Genomic DNA, 14,824 nt, shown 5'->3' with positions numbered 1-14,824 from the left:
AGGCATGTGGCTGGGGACTAACATTGTCCTCCTGATCCTCCTGAACAGCTCTGTCCCTGTAAATCTGCAGTAAGCTTAAGGTCAGGGTCCAGATTCTGCAGTGATTCCTGTGGCTGATGGAGCTAACAACCTGCTGCTATCCCAACAGCTTGTAAGTAGCATCACTGGGACACACATTTCTGTTTTATCAAGATTGAAGCTCTGCTCTTTTGGCTCTATGCTATGTAAAAGTATTGTGAATTCATTTTGCTTCTGGAATTGACCTTGTTCAACTCCCTATTCCACCTTATAGTAAGCATACATTGAACACAGATATGGGTATTTGTCCTTCACAACTCACTTCCTGCTTTTAGCTTAACTTGTTCCATTTCCAATAGCACTGTTTTCAACTGGATTGAAACATATCAGCTGCTGGTATTGGACAGTAAGGAAAGAACTTCCTTTTTTCTTCTCCTTCTTCCTTTTCTCCTCTTCCTTCTAGCACTCTTTTGGCAACAGTGAGAAGCCCCAGAAGGAGCCCAGCTTGTAACTGAACAAGTAAGATACTTGTCATGTGCTGCACTGAATCTTTTAGTACAACTCTGCATCTTTTAGTATGACTCTGTTTTTCTCCAGCAAGTAATTACTTAGAATCTTTTCTAAATAAAATGAAAAGATACCTTCCAGTCAAAGCAGGCACGCTGTCTGTCACTTGATGATGGGAATGAAAGGTCACTAGCCCTGCTCAAATTCACAAAGAAATATTGAGAACACACCTTCTTAGAGACAGCATAGCTAGGATAAATCCCTCTAGAAGCACACACACAGTTATCTAATGCCAAATTCTACAAGGTTTTTCTTCACTGTCTTAACAGTGCAGGCAGTGTGGACAATATGCCCACTATCTCTACTTCCACTGTCAGCACTTCATTTCTTCTCTGGGGCCTCTTCTATAAATGATGACAGTGTTGGATTGTGAGAATAGAGGGGCAGATGATTTTTAGGTTGCTAATCCAATATCTGAGTATATTATTCAGTTAATTGGTCTCTCTCCTTTTCATAAACTTGGGTAAAACTATATTTTCTCCCAGCCTTAATTTTTCTCAACTGTTATATTTGTAAAATCTTTGGGATGACAGATATCTTTCAGCAGGTGACAGTACATCAGGGAAGATTATGTACTTTCCATCTTGAGTCAGGTGCAAAGCTGAAACTGTCATATATGACTGCAATGGAAATGTGGCTTTCAGTAGATACTGGGAGCAATTCTTTGCTGTGTCTATTCAGAAACCTGTCACTGAAATGACAGGAAATTCAGGAACCCTCCTTGCTCAGCATTTGCTGGCTTTTGAAAGGCTGGTGGGACTTTGGTGAAACATAGAATGCAGAGGAAAAGTACTGATGCTTGTGGTTATTCCTCTCCAGGTGTAAGTCCTCACTGAACTTCATAAGGATTATATCTGCAGGACTGACTCATACTCAGGAATCTAGAGACCCACAACTTTCAACAAAGCACAGACAAAGACTGAACTGAATCCAGGGGTAGCACCTAAAGCACAATTGGCATTACAAGTGCTTCCCCAGATAGCAAAATGAGATTGTTCACTACTGTTTCATTTTTAAGTACAGTGAATTATATCACCTTAGCAGAAAAACAGCTGGATAAATGTTTTGAGGGTTTTTTTGTTGTTGTTTTTGTTTTTTCTTTTAATTGTTTTTGTTGTTGTTGTTTTTCCATGGTAGGGTCAAATCTGCTCCCACTGATCTCTTCCCATTCCCACAGAGTGGGACACATGTAACACAAAACACAACACTAGGTATTATGATGACAATATACCACTGTATAAATTCAGGAGTATTTTTGGTCAGATTTTTGAGCACTAACTTCAAATGGAGAGCTAATAGTTCACATTAAAAAAGTGATGTCCAACTAAAAGATGGACATTCAAATTTTATATGCTCTGAATATCTATAGCAAATAACATAAAATCTCTATGGAGCTTATGTCTCCAGTACTCTTAACCAAAGAGCTGCAAAGGCATTTTCTTAGCACCAACTAATTTCTACTGTTGTAGAGAGAGGCAGAAGGAGGAAGAAACTAAAAATATTCCGTGAAATATTCCATGCTGTTCCCATGGGGGGGTGGGAAAGAGAAGACTTTCTGATTATATGGAAATAAATATATAATTTCAAGGCCCTGAACCCTAATAGCTCCTCATACTAGGATAAATAAATGAGTCTGCAACAGTTAGCGCTGCAGCGTGGAAAGCATGAACCAAGTAAAAACTGGTTGGAAAAACTCTCTCTCCTCTTACGTCTGCTACATTGTGGCCTTTCAGATATCAGGATTCCAAATTGTAATGAAGGTATACCAGCTGAATTGTATAATCATTTTTTCCTCAACATCAAATTCAACCTTTAATCTGCTTTAATCATGGTTTTTTTTTAATCTGCTTTTTCGTGCTTTAATCTGCTAGTGAAGTAAATCTGGGCTAAAACCATACTCTTAAGAGAAGTGTCTGACATCATTATGCCTACTGTACTGTTTCTCAAAATGACCTCCTGGGATACTTATAGATGGGAAAATAACAATGAAGGGAAAAAATCAAAACATAGTTACAGAAATGTAATGATAAACCTAAGAAAAAGGTCAAATTTTTTCCTCAGGTATCTCTGCATTAAATGATGTAGAAGGAAATGTGTACTGTTTTAATCTTTATTTTATACTGTTATAACCTTGTTGTCCAAACCTGAGAGACTGTTTCAGCCTTAATGCACATTAAAAAGACCTATCAATCAAATAGCTCTATCAGAATGAAAAGCTTCACTAATCACAAGTTCCGTAGTTCCCGTATTAGTGACATGGACCGCATTTTCTCGATTCCTGTTATTTTTTGTATTTGTCATAGGGCAGAGTTTCGGAATTTACTATTCTAGTGACTACTTGCACTTATAACAAAGTAATTTCTGAAGTCTTGTGAATATCTTCCATATCTATACTAAAAATACCAGAATCACCCGATGTCAGTATCAAGCTAACAGATCATCCCAAACATCTGAGCATGAAGTCATTCTGTTAAAGAGGAAAAGGAACAGATGCTGGTGGGAAAAAAGCAAGTTAACTCCACAATTGCTGGCATTTTCCAGACATCCGACTGAAAGAATGCCATGTTTTGCAAAGGACAACATCCTCCCACTGCAAGTTACCAGTGTCAAGAAATTTACTCCGAGCCATAGGCTAACTGAAAGCAGTTTCCTGAGTTAAAGAAGTCAGGCAATCATTCAGACCTAAAGCAACTGTGGATCCCAGGCAATGAGAATGGACCAAATAACTTCTGCTAAACTTCTGCTAAAAATTCCTATTTCAAGGAATGCATCTCATCACAGTAAGACAGAAGGCAGTAGGTTGCACAGAGAATTACTGTTGTCATACAGCTGCTTTCTTAGTTTGGTTTATGGTCAGTTCACAAAATCATGGAACAATTTAGGATGCAAGGGACCTCAGGCAGAAGAGAGCAGCACAAAGTAGGGCTAATTTTAAAGCTAGATCAAGTTATTTGGGTCTTTGTCAACATTCTTCAATGTTTTAATACCAAGTTAAATCAAAATGTTGACTGAAAAGCTGAATGCTTGCCATGAACTTCTGAAGCATCAGTAGTTACAGAAGCAGTTATCAGATGCAAGGAAAACTTGAGATTAATTCCAACTGTCAAATTCCAATGTATGTATCAGGCTTTGCCCTTCATGCGTAAGATACCCTCATCATTTTGCTAGCAATGCACTTTCACTTGGCTCTCCAAGTCCTGTACAGCCTCTTCAGTCTCCTGCTGTGTATCAGTTGCTCCTGTTTTTAGCCTGTCGTGTATGATGTGTTATTCTGCTTTCCAGAGGAAGAGAGAGTTGGAGCATCCCTCTCCCACAGACATTTCATGCAAAGACGTGAGAAAAACCCTCATGAAGTCACATCCAAGCTTTGTCAAACAGATTCCTTACAATTGGCTTCTCAAATATTGCAGAAAATCATCTTGTGTGTTCATTGTCTGCTACTCCCAAATACAGCACATGGAATAACAGCTCTAAAGATGGGAATTTATAAGGGACATATTAAATGCTCCTTACAGCTATAAATCCATAACCATAACAGTTTAATATTCCAAATCAATAACAGACACAAGAAGTATTTCAAAGAAGAAAAAAAATAGTGCAAGAAGATAGAATTGAAAACAATACAACTTCAAACCACCCACTTCATTTGGTATGAGACAACCACGTGCTTGGCACTCTTTATACAGAAAGGATGAACCCCAGAAGGGCTTTCATAGCTTGGATCAGACAATACAAAACCAAAAATTCATACTCAGACAACACAATGGTGTGATCTTCATCTGGTATATCACATCACTAAATGAGACCAGATGAAGATTCATTTTCTCTCTTCTTTAGGAAATATCTGTCTTTCTCTGAACATCTCCATGTATTATAAAGAATTTGTATTTCTTCAAATTCTCTTTCCTTTAGCAAGAATTGAAGAGCTCCTTCCTATCTTAACACAACAGATGCAATGCCATCTCCTGACTTAGAGCCTCCATGAAATTTAAATGCATAGAAAATACCTCAGGGATCTGGAAGAAAAGTCCAAGCAGCTCACATCTAGCTGAGAAATAACTGTTTTCCCATGTTAGCCAAGTTGAAACTATACAGTATAAAAACAAACAGTAAAACAACCCAAGAACAAGCAGTAGATTGAGGACCTTGTGTTCAACTGAGTATTTCTCCCAAAAGCAAGGACTCTAGCTTTTATATCTGCATATTTCTTTTTCTTCATCCCCCTAAACTAAGGTCATTATATCAAAAGCTGCAAAAGTAGCTTAGATTCCTCCAGCAGGTTTGCATTACAGATACATGTACAGATTCTATATGCAGTTGTATGTGGTATAAGAATTGATATTACATACATGGGTCCATATTTATATTTTTAATTTTAACAGGAAGATGTATCCAAGTTTCAGGGTGAAATATATTCTCTAGAATCTGGAATTGTAGCTAGCTTTCAATTAGTGTTACAGGCTAGTGTTGAACTGGGGATTCTGTTTAGTGCTCTGCAGGCATGCCTGGACATGGAGTAGAGAAAAGAAGTATCTTGTATTATATCAAGCTACACGATATCAAGCTGTACTCTTTATATGGTGACATTTTGCTGACAAAATGCAAACCACCAGGATAAAGCTCAGAAAAACTCTAAGAAAAAGCTCTGACGTAGACATTATTGTAATTAATGTTAAGACAGTAGGCATGGGACCAAATTGGAAGTTTGTGAAACGGAACTGCAAAAATTTTAAAAAGCCTTCAGAGGAGCTGTTAAAAGTTTGACTAAAGCAAGGATTGCTAAGGGTATTTTGGAACCTAATGTACAGCTAAATGAAGGCTTTACATCAAGAAAGGGGAACTGAATATCAGGTGTTGCAGTGATATCTGTTGCTTCTTGGTGGAAGAGTTAAGTGTTTTTTAGAAGGACATCTGGGATACTCCTCACCTAGAATACAGCTTAATTGTGCTGGTGTCATGGCACAAAAGTACCTCCCACTCCATCTTTTCTGCCCCACGCATTAAGCTTTCTTGTGTACAGACATACCACAAAATCCATTCCTACAAGAATGTCAAACTTATCCATCTTCTAAAGTATTGTAAAAGAATGAATACCGATTAAACAAAAAATACTTGAGATTATTTCTTGGAAGGAAAAAAAAAAGGGGGGAAAAAAAAGGAATATATGATGTGCAGCCAAGGTATGTATATACACTACAGGAAAGAAGCATGAGAAAATGACATGGTCAGAATGCTGCCATAATGTTTCCCTAGATTTACTACTTCACTATTCTTTTTTCAGATAGACAGAAATGCATTTATATAAAAACACAATAATGACAAGTTCTCTGAAATTATACAGCAATTTAGATCAAAGAGCTTAAAAACAAGTTTCTGACTTCTCACATTCAGTTTGCTAGTTTTCTTATTCATCAGTTAGGAGAAAAATGTGACTGACAAATAATAAAAAAAGAATAATTGCAGGTCATGAATTCATTAAGAAATCTTTTCTGCATATTGGCTGGTATAGCATATGCATCAGATACATTTTCATTGGAATTATTTTAAGGCCATTTGACTGTTCTAGTGATGCCTTTCCCTAGATCTGCTTCTGATAAAAAGTCTAACCAACATGAGGACTATGGAATCATAGAGTCACAAGGTTGGAAAGGACTTATAAGATCATCTAGTCCCACTGTCCTCCCACTACCATTGCTTCCACAAGCTACTAAACCCGATTTCATAACTCCTCATCCAGACACCTATATGTGTGCACTCTTTTTAAGATGCTCTATAGCATCTTTCCAGAAAGCTGCAGCATGTCACTTACTGCTTCACTACTTGAGTTTGAGTGATGTCATTTGAGTAGCTGTTGGAGCAGGTCAACTGAATGATCATGAAGACGATCAGAGGGCTGGAGCACCTCTCTCATGAGGAATGGCTGAGGGAATTTGGCTTGTTCAGCCTGAAAAAGAGAAGCTTCACGAAGACCTCACTGTGGCCTTCCAGTACTTAAGGGGAGTTCAGTAGGGAGACCAACTTTTTACACTGCCTGATAGTGACAGGACAGGGGGAATGGCTTTAAGCTAAAAGATAGATTTAGATTAGACATCAGACGAAAATTCTTTACTCAGAGGGTGACGAAGTACTGGCACAGGCTGCCCAGAAAAACTGAGGATGCCCCATCCCTGAAGACATTCAAGGCCAGGCTGGATGGGGCTCTAGACAGCTTCATCTATGGCGGAGGTTGGAAATGGATGACAAAATTTCCATCCAGAACTGAGACTCCCTTGAGCATCAGGAAACTCTGATAGGCAAACTTTGTCCCCAGCATACAACTAAGTACACAGACAAGCATCTTTCTGTATTACTTTAGAAAGATTTGAAATCAGAAACAGAAGGAATGAAAATTCTGACACAATAGGGAAGTCCTTCCAGCAACAAGTGACATGAAAGATAATAACTGAAGTTTAGCTGCCATGATAAAAGTGCAATGTGTCTACAATGATGAGTGCTCTTCATTCTTGCAGGTGACATTTTTTACTTAATACAGACGGTAATATTCTTGATCTGCATTTTTGGAGCAGATCAAGAAGCTCTGACCTGCCATTATTTTTACACTTGAAAAGACAACTGAGATAAATGAACAATCCCCTAAACTTGTACTTTTTGACCTTCTAATAAATAACATTTGCTCTTGCCCCCTTACTAAGCTTTTCCTCAGAGTGGACACAGAGCTCTCACTTCCCAGAAAGCAGAGAACTTGGCATCAACAAGACAGAGCTCTCTGGATAGCTAATGGAGCTCTGTCTAGTGAGGTATCAGGCTCTTTGTGGCCAAAATTAGATTACAAATTCTTCAGGGAAAAGACAGCTTTCCTCTTCAGGGAAGCCTGCAGCACACTTTTCTGTCACTGTAGAACAGTAATGATAGGTGGATTAGGTAGTAGGCTGGAGAGATGTGTCAGCAGGGATCATTTGACTGACTGTGAGGGGAAACAATGAATAACATTGGACAGTTAAGGTTTCAAGTAATTGAAAGTATCTGCAATGTAATGAATAGACATCTGGCAACAGTATACTGTTCCAGTTAGCACATCATTTTGGATAGCTAGAGTTCAGCTAACTGAGGTTTCACTATAAATGCATTATAAAGATTTTCCAGTATGCAGCTCCTTTAACTACGGAGGTCTTCGGGGTTCTTATATCAAATCCACTACTTTAAGGGAAAAAAAAAAAGAAAAAAAAGTGTAATGTACTGAATCCAACCAACATATTAAATACATTAAAGCCTGAATCTTCCTGCCAAGGCTGACTGGTCCTAGAGGTGGAATGTGTGGTTCTTTAAGACAGCTACAAATAGATCTTCTCCCATCAGAGCTGAAAAAGCCAGCTGAGCCTGCCAGCAAAAATGTAAAGCAGACATGGATCACAACAGCCTTCACCTTCCCTCCACACTCAACCTCAATGCAATAGCAGGAAGAAGAATGAAGAGCACCAAGCACAACTGAACCTAGGCTACAACATTTATTTCTGCTAAGAAACATGTAAAATGTTCAGCATGGGAAAGCTGAAGATTTCTACTTATTGACATATTCTTCAAAAATCACACATGAATGTGGTGCAACATTCTCACAAGAAGTACATGCATGTCAATAAAAATCCTTAAATTGCTTAATCATGTTCTTGAGAAAACAGTGGATAAACATAGATTTCACATCTGGATATGCATCAGTAATGATGTACATGCACATACAATTTATACATGAGCTATTTTGATCAGGACAATAGTAATACCTTCTTTTTGCTGCAGTATATCTGCCATTTCTTCTCTGGAGGGAGTGCAAACATAGCCTCTCTGTTCTTGTCTGTAAGATCCAATTCATCCTGGAGATCACAAAAAAGAAAAACAGAAAAAAACACACAGTCAGTGGCTGCATTGGTAATTTCTACTATATTAAGAGGAATCTGGATCAGGTACATTACCTAACCTTCATCAAAATGCAGAGGACTTAGTGCCTCCCAAAGACCATTGGTTTCATATTTTTTGCCTCACTATTCCATGTTTCTCCTGTCAGGACACAACTTGGAAATAGAGCAGTCTGGACAACTGCAGGGTCAGACTGCCATTACTTACGATTGGTATGGGATGAAAAAGATCACATGAAGAGGATGAAATTACGAACTCAAAGCACTGGCTTACATAATAATGGTGCTCCTTGCAATAGTTAGAGAAAGACAAAAAAACTCAGTACACTTTTCTTCCAGCATGCATTATCAGCTTGGTCTTCCAGTTAAAAACACCAACAGATTTCAGGTACATTAAACTTTGTTCTATATCTGGACAGAGACTAACAAAAAAAAAAAAAAAAAAAAAAAAAAAAAAAAAAAAAAAAAGCTTCTATTTCTTTCATAGGCTGCCAATGATTTAGAATGAGAATAGTGAAATCCCTGTATCTTCTAAACAAAGGTCAAAAGACAGTGGTTTAGTTGCAGTAATGTCATCGACAACCTACAGGCTAAAAAGGTTTCAGTACCATTATACTTGTCCACTGGAGCACAGAGGCCCCAGCAAAAGACAATCAGCTGTTCAGAATGAGAGAATTCTACTCCACATAACTTCACATCAGGTTAAACAACAAGCAGTTTCAGTCTTTAGAACAAATGAATTCAGTGGAAGACTACTTGTCCATCTCTTCTGTAAAAGGTAGACAACGTCAGTCTGTCTTCCTATTCATGTCTCTCTAAATCATCAAAGCAGAAAGTGCTACTTGTTCTCTGTTCACTCAGCACTGACCAGAATAAAGCTCTGGTCACAGCTGGCAGTCTCAGGTGCTGATGGGAATTAAACAAACAGGAATAGTCTTCACTGCAAGGAGCCTGCATGAGCTGAAACAAAGATATGTAAACTAGAGTTACAGCAACAGAAATACAAACTTCCAGTGAGGTTTCAATAAATCAGTTTTGGTAGGGTTTCCTATTTCTTATCTATTGCAGGGGAGATGGATCAGATAACCTTTAAAAGTCTCTTCCAGCTCAAACGATTTTATGATTCTATTTGAAAGCATTTGGAGAAGGAAACATCCAAGGGCTCAATATCTATATGACCTTGCAGCACTAAGAACATCACACACAGGTTCTGGCACACATGCTAACCTAACCCAAGCACAGACAATACCTCTTTAACTCAGACCAACAATGGTTCATTTGGAAAGCTTTCAGGGCTGGGAAAACTTGTGAAAACAGTGAGCTAAACTGCACACTGAGCCTGGTAGCAGCTGATGACAGATTTAAAAGCCCATAGAGATTTTAGCTGCAAGAAGGTACAAAAGAAATGCAAACAGTAACAAGGTGAGATCAGTGCCAGCAGCCCAAGGTAGAAGAAGCTGGAGTTCTTTCTCTCTTCTTTTTTTTCTTTTTTCTTTTCTTTTTTTTTTTTTTTTTTTAAACAAGAGAAAGTTTAAAGGAAAAGAGTAAAGAAAAATTTTAACTGTGCAAGAAAAGTGTAAGCCATGTGGAAATGTTTAGGTTGAGTTTCCAAACAAGGGGGCAGCCAAGCGAGGCAAGGAGTTTTATCCTTGCTACACACAATTAGAAAGCTCAGGCCAGGATCACATTCTTGGGGAGAGTGGGAGAGTGAAACGACATGTAAGGTCTTAAGACAAGCAAAGGAATGCTGTTGGAGGTCAAGCACGTGGGAGGGAAGGGAGAAGCAGACAGGGAATCAGAAATGGAAGGTTTGGAAGAACCACCAAAGGGGCCAGAACAGACATGTGAAAAAAGCTGGCTGACCTCAGCTAAATTCGTAGAAAAATTACGGTATTTTATTGAACTGCTTAATGATCTTAGCCACCTTTTTTTTTTTTTTTTCCTAATTTAAAAATAATAATAATAAAGTTGAATTCACTGGACAAGAAAGCTGAGAGGTTAACTGATTCTGCTTGGTTCTCAAAGCAGTTCTGTCCACCAGACCACCTGCTAGACTTTTGTCCTCAAAAGTGATTATACCAACCAATACAGTACAGGATGACCATATCATCAAAAAAGCACTCATACTGCCTAGAACGTAGAACCACTTGGATGGCAGAATGCTGCCACTTAGCTTCTGGACATTCCTATTGGCAGCATCAGGGACATAAAGAACATTCTGCTTTCAGTAGGGTAGTATAGGTGACTTCTATTCAATCTTGAAAACATTCTTCTCAGGACAGGAGGCTAGAAAGGTTATTTTGTAGCAAGAAAAGATCCAGTGGGAATAAATTGCATCTGCATCCTGTTTCATCGTGATTCAAGAGGGTAGAGTAAGCTAGAAGAGTGTGTTAGAAGTCATCACATGATGTATGGTAGCACAGAAATAAGAAAACTGCTCTAAGTTACATGGCATAATGTGTTCAGATGCAGATAGAAACAAACCTGACTGCAAAACAGCACAGAAGGCTCAGAATAATGGACTGCTTTTCTTCGTGAAACAGCCAGTGTTTGTCTCCACAAGGAGGTGAATGTGAGGGTCTAACTCCACAGTCAGGTGGTCAGGTAACAAACAGAAGCAGGGAAAGAGACACCTTCGCCATCACGCAAAGCAGTTGCTGGGCTCATCAACAGCATTTCCCGAAGTAAAGCATTCTCTTCAGCGTGCATGCTGCTTCATGGAAGAATGTTGTGAGAAGAATTGAAAAGGCCTATATGCCCCACTGTACTGACATCCTACATGACTACATTGTTAATTCAAATCTTACTCTATGAAGAACCACAAAACTCTGTAAAACATCAAAGACATGAAACTTTCCTCTGGAACCCTCAAAATTCTCCTTCCTTTCCAAACCTCAGGCCCCTTCAAAAGCAGGAGATGCCTGCAAAAGCAACAGCTGCATCTTGCTAAGAAAGAAGATCTTGCGTCAGGCTTTCCTATTCTGACTTGGGAACCTAACAGACAATGCATAAAGAAACCTATTCCCTTTTCCCACCAAAGCAACCATTACAGAAAGAGTGGAATAAATTTCGGAAAGGCAATTTACTTCACGTATAGGTGATACTGACAACAGAGGCAGATCTGTCAAAACGTAGAACTTCAGATGCTAGACTTGGTTTAGTGACAGCAAGTAGCTACTGAAGTAGAAAGGAACTGCAAAGGTTGGCAGGAAAGTAGAACAGCTACAGACTCTGAATGCAGTCATCAAGACTGGTGTTGGACCCAGGTTGAGGAAGGCGATATGGTGTGACTGAAAGCACATGAAGCACGCATGAAGAGCAAGAGAGGTTAAAGAGGTACAAATGCCATCCTCTATCACCTGTGCCCATTTTCCCAATAGAAACATAATAAATCTGCCATGCCTTACATGGAGGGCTTGGTTGCAGCCATTCATGCATGCATGCAGCATGACCCTGCACAATGGATCTCACACTATGGTTCGAAAAAACACTCGAAGTTGCAAGTGTTCCCATGAAGCAAATTAAAAAGACATAAGCCAGGTTATCCCGAGGGCAATGTAAAGTAGCTCCAGTTAATACTTCTTACATTTCTTTCCTTTGTCAACTTTCCATATTATTTTATTTACTGAGAGAGGGACACAGTGAGTTAATTTCTCTTTCATGTGGGCATTTTTTACTGACAGATTAAATTTCAATGATGAAACATGCAATATGTACTGGAGCTGGATTTGAGGTTCTGATATTTCCAGCCTAGTTTTTGGGACAAAAGGGAAGATGGCCTCCATTCAAAATGGCTACAAACCAAGGAAATAAGAGACAGAGAAAGAACGAAGAATGGGCAGGAAACATAAAGCAGTATTTTGTGGGATTTAAAACCACATTATGTCCCTTGTTTTTGGGAGCATTCATCCAAGTGTGAAAGCTGGATTTGATGCTTCTAGCCATCAGCTTGAGAATGATATCACCCAAAGCCCCAGAAGAGCTGAAAAGAAAGGCATTTCTTACCTAGACTGGGCAGTGTTTTTTTTTAATAGATGTGAAATTAAATTAATACAAGGAAGGAATATTCTGGGAATATAAACAGTGGCCCTTCCAGAGAACCTTTAATGCCTACTAAGACTCTGTATTGAGATGTACTTTCCATCTCTGCCAGTCAGCCTTCTATGGAAAGGAGGGACAGAGTTAAGAAACAGCTGATCCTTCATCAGTGTAGTTCACCAGGCTTTGCATGAAGACTTATATGGTCCAGAGAAATCATGGGATTTAAATAGGGAAAAACTGAACTAGGTTGAAAGGCAAACTTAGTAAAATAATGAGAGACAAGTGAGACTTGCCATTTTCAACACACCAATGTTGGAGCCACAGAAGGAGTAGGACAGAAAGGTCAAGATGGTGACTACATAGAGTCTTTGAGGGCCCAGGGCATCGTCACTGCAAGTCAGAATGATGAAGACTCAGAGCATAAAATTGGTTCTCCAGGAATATTTTAAGAGAGATGGGAGATTTCCTCAGTTTTCTCATTCTGCTTGGCCCAATTCCACAGGCTACCAAGAAATCCTTATAAACTCAGGGAGTTTCTCAGTGACTAAGGACAAACAGCTGCTCGTAAATAGTAATTTAAGTAAACAACAACAACAACAAAAAAATAATAAGGATTGATTTTTGTTGTTGTTTAAATGTACTTGAAATTCTCTTTCCAGAAGAAACGTAAATTCTTAGGACCCATTTGGTTTCAAGTAAAACCTTTTTTCAAGCTATTAGAAATTTCTGTGAAATTGAAACCCAGCTGTAATTTACTATAATCTCAAAATCTACTAAAACTCATTAAAATCACAAATGTTCAATGAATTATGTATAGCATCTCCAGCAAGATGTGGCAAAGAATTGTGACATGATATGCTTTGTTCACTGTAGTCAATAAGTTTATTAGTACGGACATATCCCACGTTTTGCCAGGAAAGAGATGAGATTTTATTTTCTCATGTTTACTTGGATACTTGTCTTGTTCCATCAAGTTCTTATAATTTCAACTATGGACAGTTGAGTTACATTTTTAGTTTTTGTCTTTAGGTCTCTTGCTTATGATGTTCATGAAAAAACATTCTCCCTTTGGTTGCTTTCTCTGAGCATACATCTCAGCCTGAGACTCACATTTAATGGCTTCTTCTATTATTGGGAGAATGTTATGATATACAAGAAGTTTTCTTCTTTCCTTTTTGTTCTTTTTTTTTTTTTTTTTTTTTTTTTTTGTTTTGTTTTGTTTTGTTTTGTTTTGTTTTGTTTTGTTCCTACTAAAAATTCAGGCAACTATTAAAAAATTTTTTAAGAATGTAAACCTTTTATCATGCACAGAGGTAATGACTTTTACATGAAGTCTATCATTACTATATATAATTGAATGCAATCATGAGATGTAATACATTCACATATAGAATTCACCACTTCTGTTCATACAGTTGTTTATTCTGACTGTGACTGTAACAGACTGCTTCACTCTTCAACAGATGAGCACTCAAGCAAAAGGATAGCCCGGTCCCAGCATCAACAAGCCACAGGAGCCAAACTCACAGATGGCACAAATTGGCCAAGCTCCACAGAAAAGTTAATCTCTCCAATGTTATCAGAAAAGGAAACTTATGTCTACCCACACCAAATGAAAGCAGCAGTTATCTGTCCTGGGATCAGCACCAGGAGTTTCAGAGGACTGCACAAAAACCCTGCAAGTGCGAAGCTGCAGAAAAAAAACAATGTAGACAGTCAAACACTGCACTGCTCCCTATCTTGAAAAGCCACCCAATTCTGTGATTCACTTGAGTTAATGTTCCTTTCAAGATGGGAGGCAACACTGATAACTGCAAATTTGTTTTTGCTCAGTTTTTTTTTCTCTTGCTCAGTCACAACAGTACTACCCTTGATAGTTCTCTGGGAATCGTCAAATAGGGAACAAAACTGATCAATTAGGAATGATACTAAGGTGCCTTTAGAAATAGGCTCTAGAAAACCTGCATAATTTGAAGACATTCTATTTGAATAACTCACTTGCATACCTATCTCAAAAATGCAGGTTCAAGAGTATGTTCATTTTTATGTTATGTCCTTGCACTGCATGAATTCTGGTTAAACGCACCACATGTATCCTGCTTCCTGTTCACATCACCATTCCTTCTTTCTCCTTTCTTGTGCACACGCATACCTTTACTTTTATGCCCCTCTCTAATCTTTTTCTCATTCCCCTTTACCCTTTTTTACTGCCATGCACAAATGCACTCTCCGTTACCCACTTCATCAGTCATTCTCTCAATTTCATAACAGCATCAAACCCACCCAAGTTA

General features: G+C 38.5%; 1 protein-coding gene across 5 annotated transcripts in view; it reads right to left on the bottom strand.

Annotated features, from left to right (window-relative positions):
* Window positions 1–14,824, bottom strand: part of DAAM2 (dishevelled associated activator of morphogenesis 2) — a 189,276-nt gene that overhangs the window by 80,857 nt on the left and 93,595 nt on the right. For all 5 annotated transcript variants that reach the window (XM_052683179.1, XM_052683171.1, XM_052683160.1 and 2 more), the window contains one exon: window positions 8,361–8,450. In XM_052683179.1, coding sequence (XP_052539139.1) covers window positions 8,361–8,450 — 90 coding nt within the window. The remainder of the gene's footprint in view (window positions 1–8,360; window positions 8,451–14,824) is intronic.

Source organism: Tympanuchus pallidicinctus, unplaced genomic scaffold (genome assembly GCF_026119805.1).
Source record: "Tympanuchus pallidicinctus isolate F22 unplaced genomic scaffold, pur_lepc_1.0 scaffold1, whole genome shotgun sequence".
In the NCBI taxonomy this organism is placed as follows: domain Eukaryota; kingdom Metazoa; phylum Chordata; class Aves; order Galliformes; family Phasianidae; genus Tympanuchus; species Tympanuchus pallidicinctus.
Note: the sequence above shows the minus strand (reverse complement) of the source record. Positions and strands in the feature narration are given on the sequence as shown.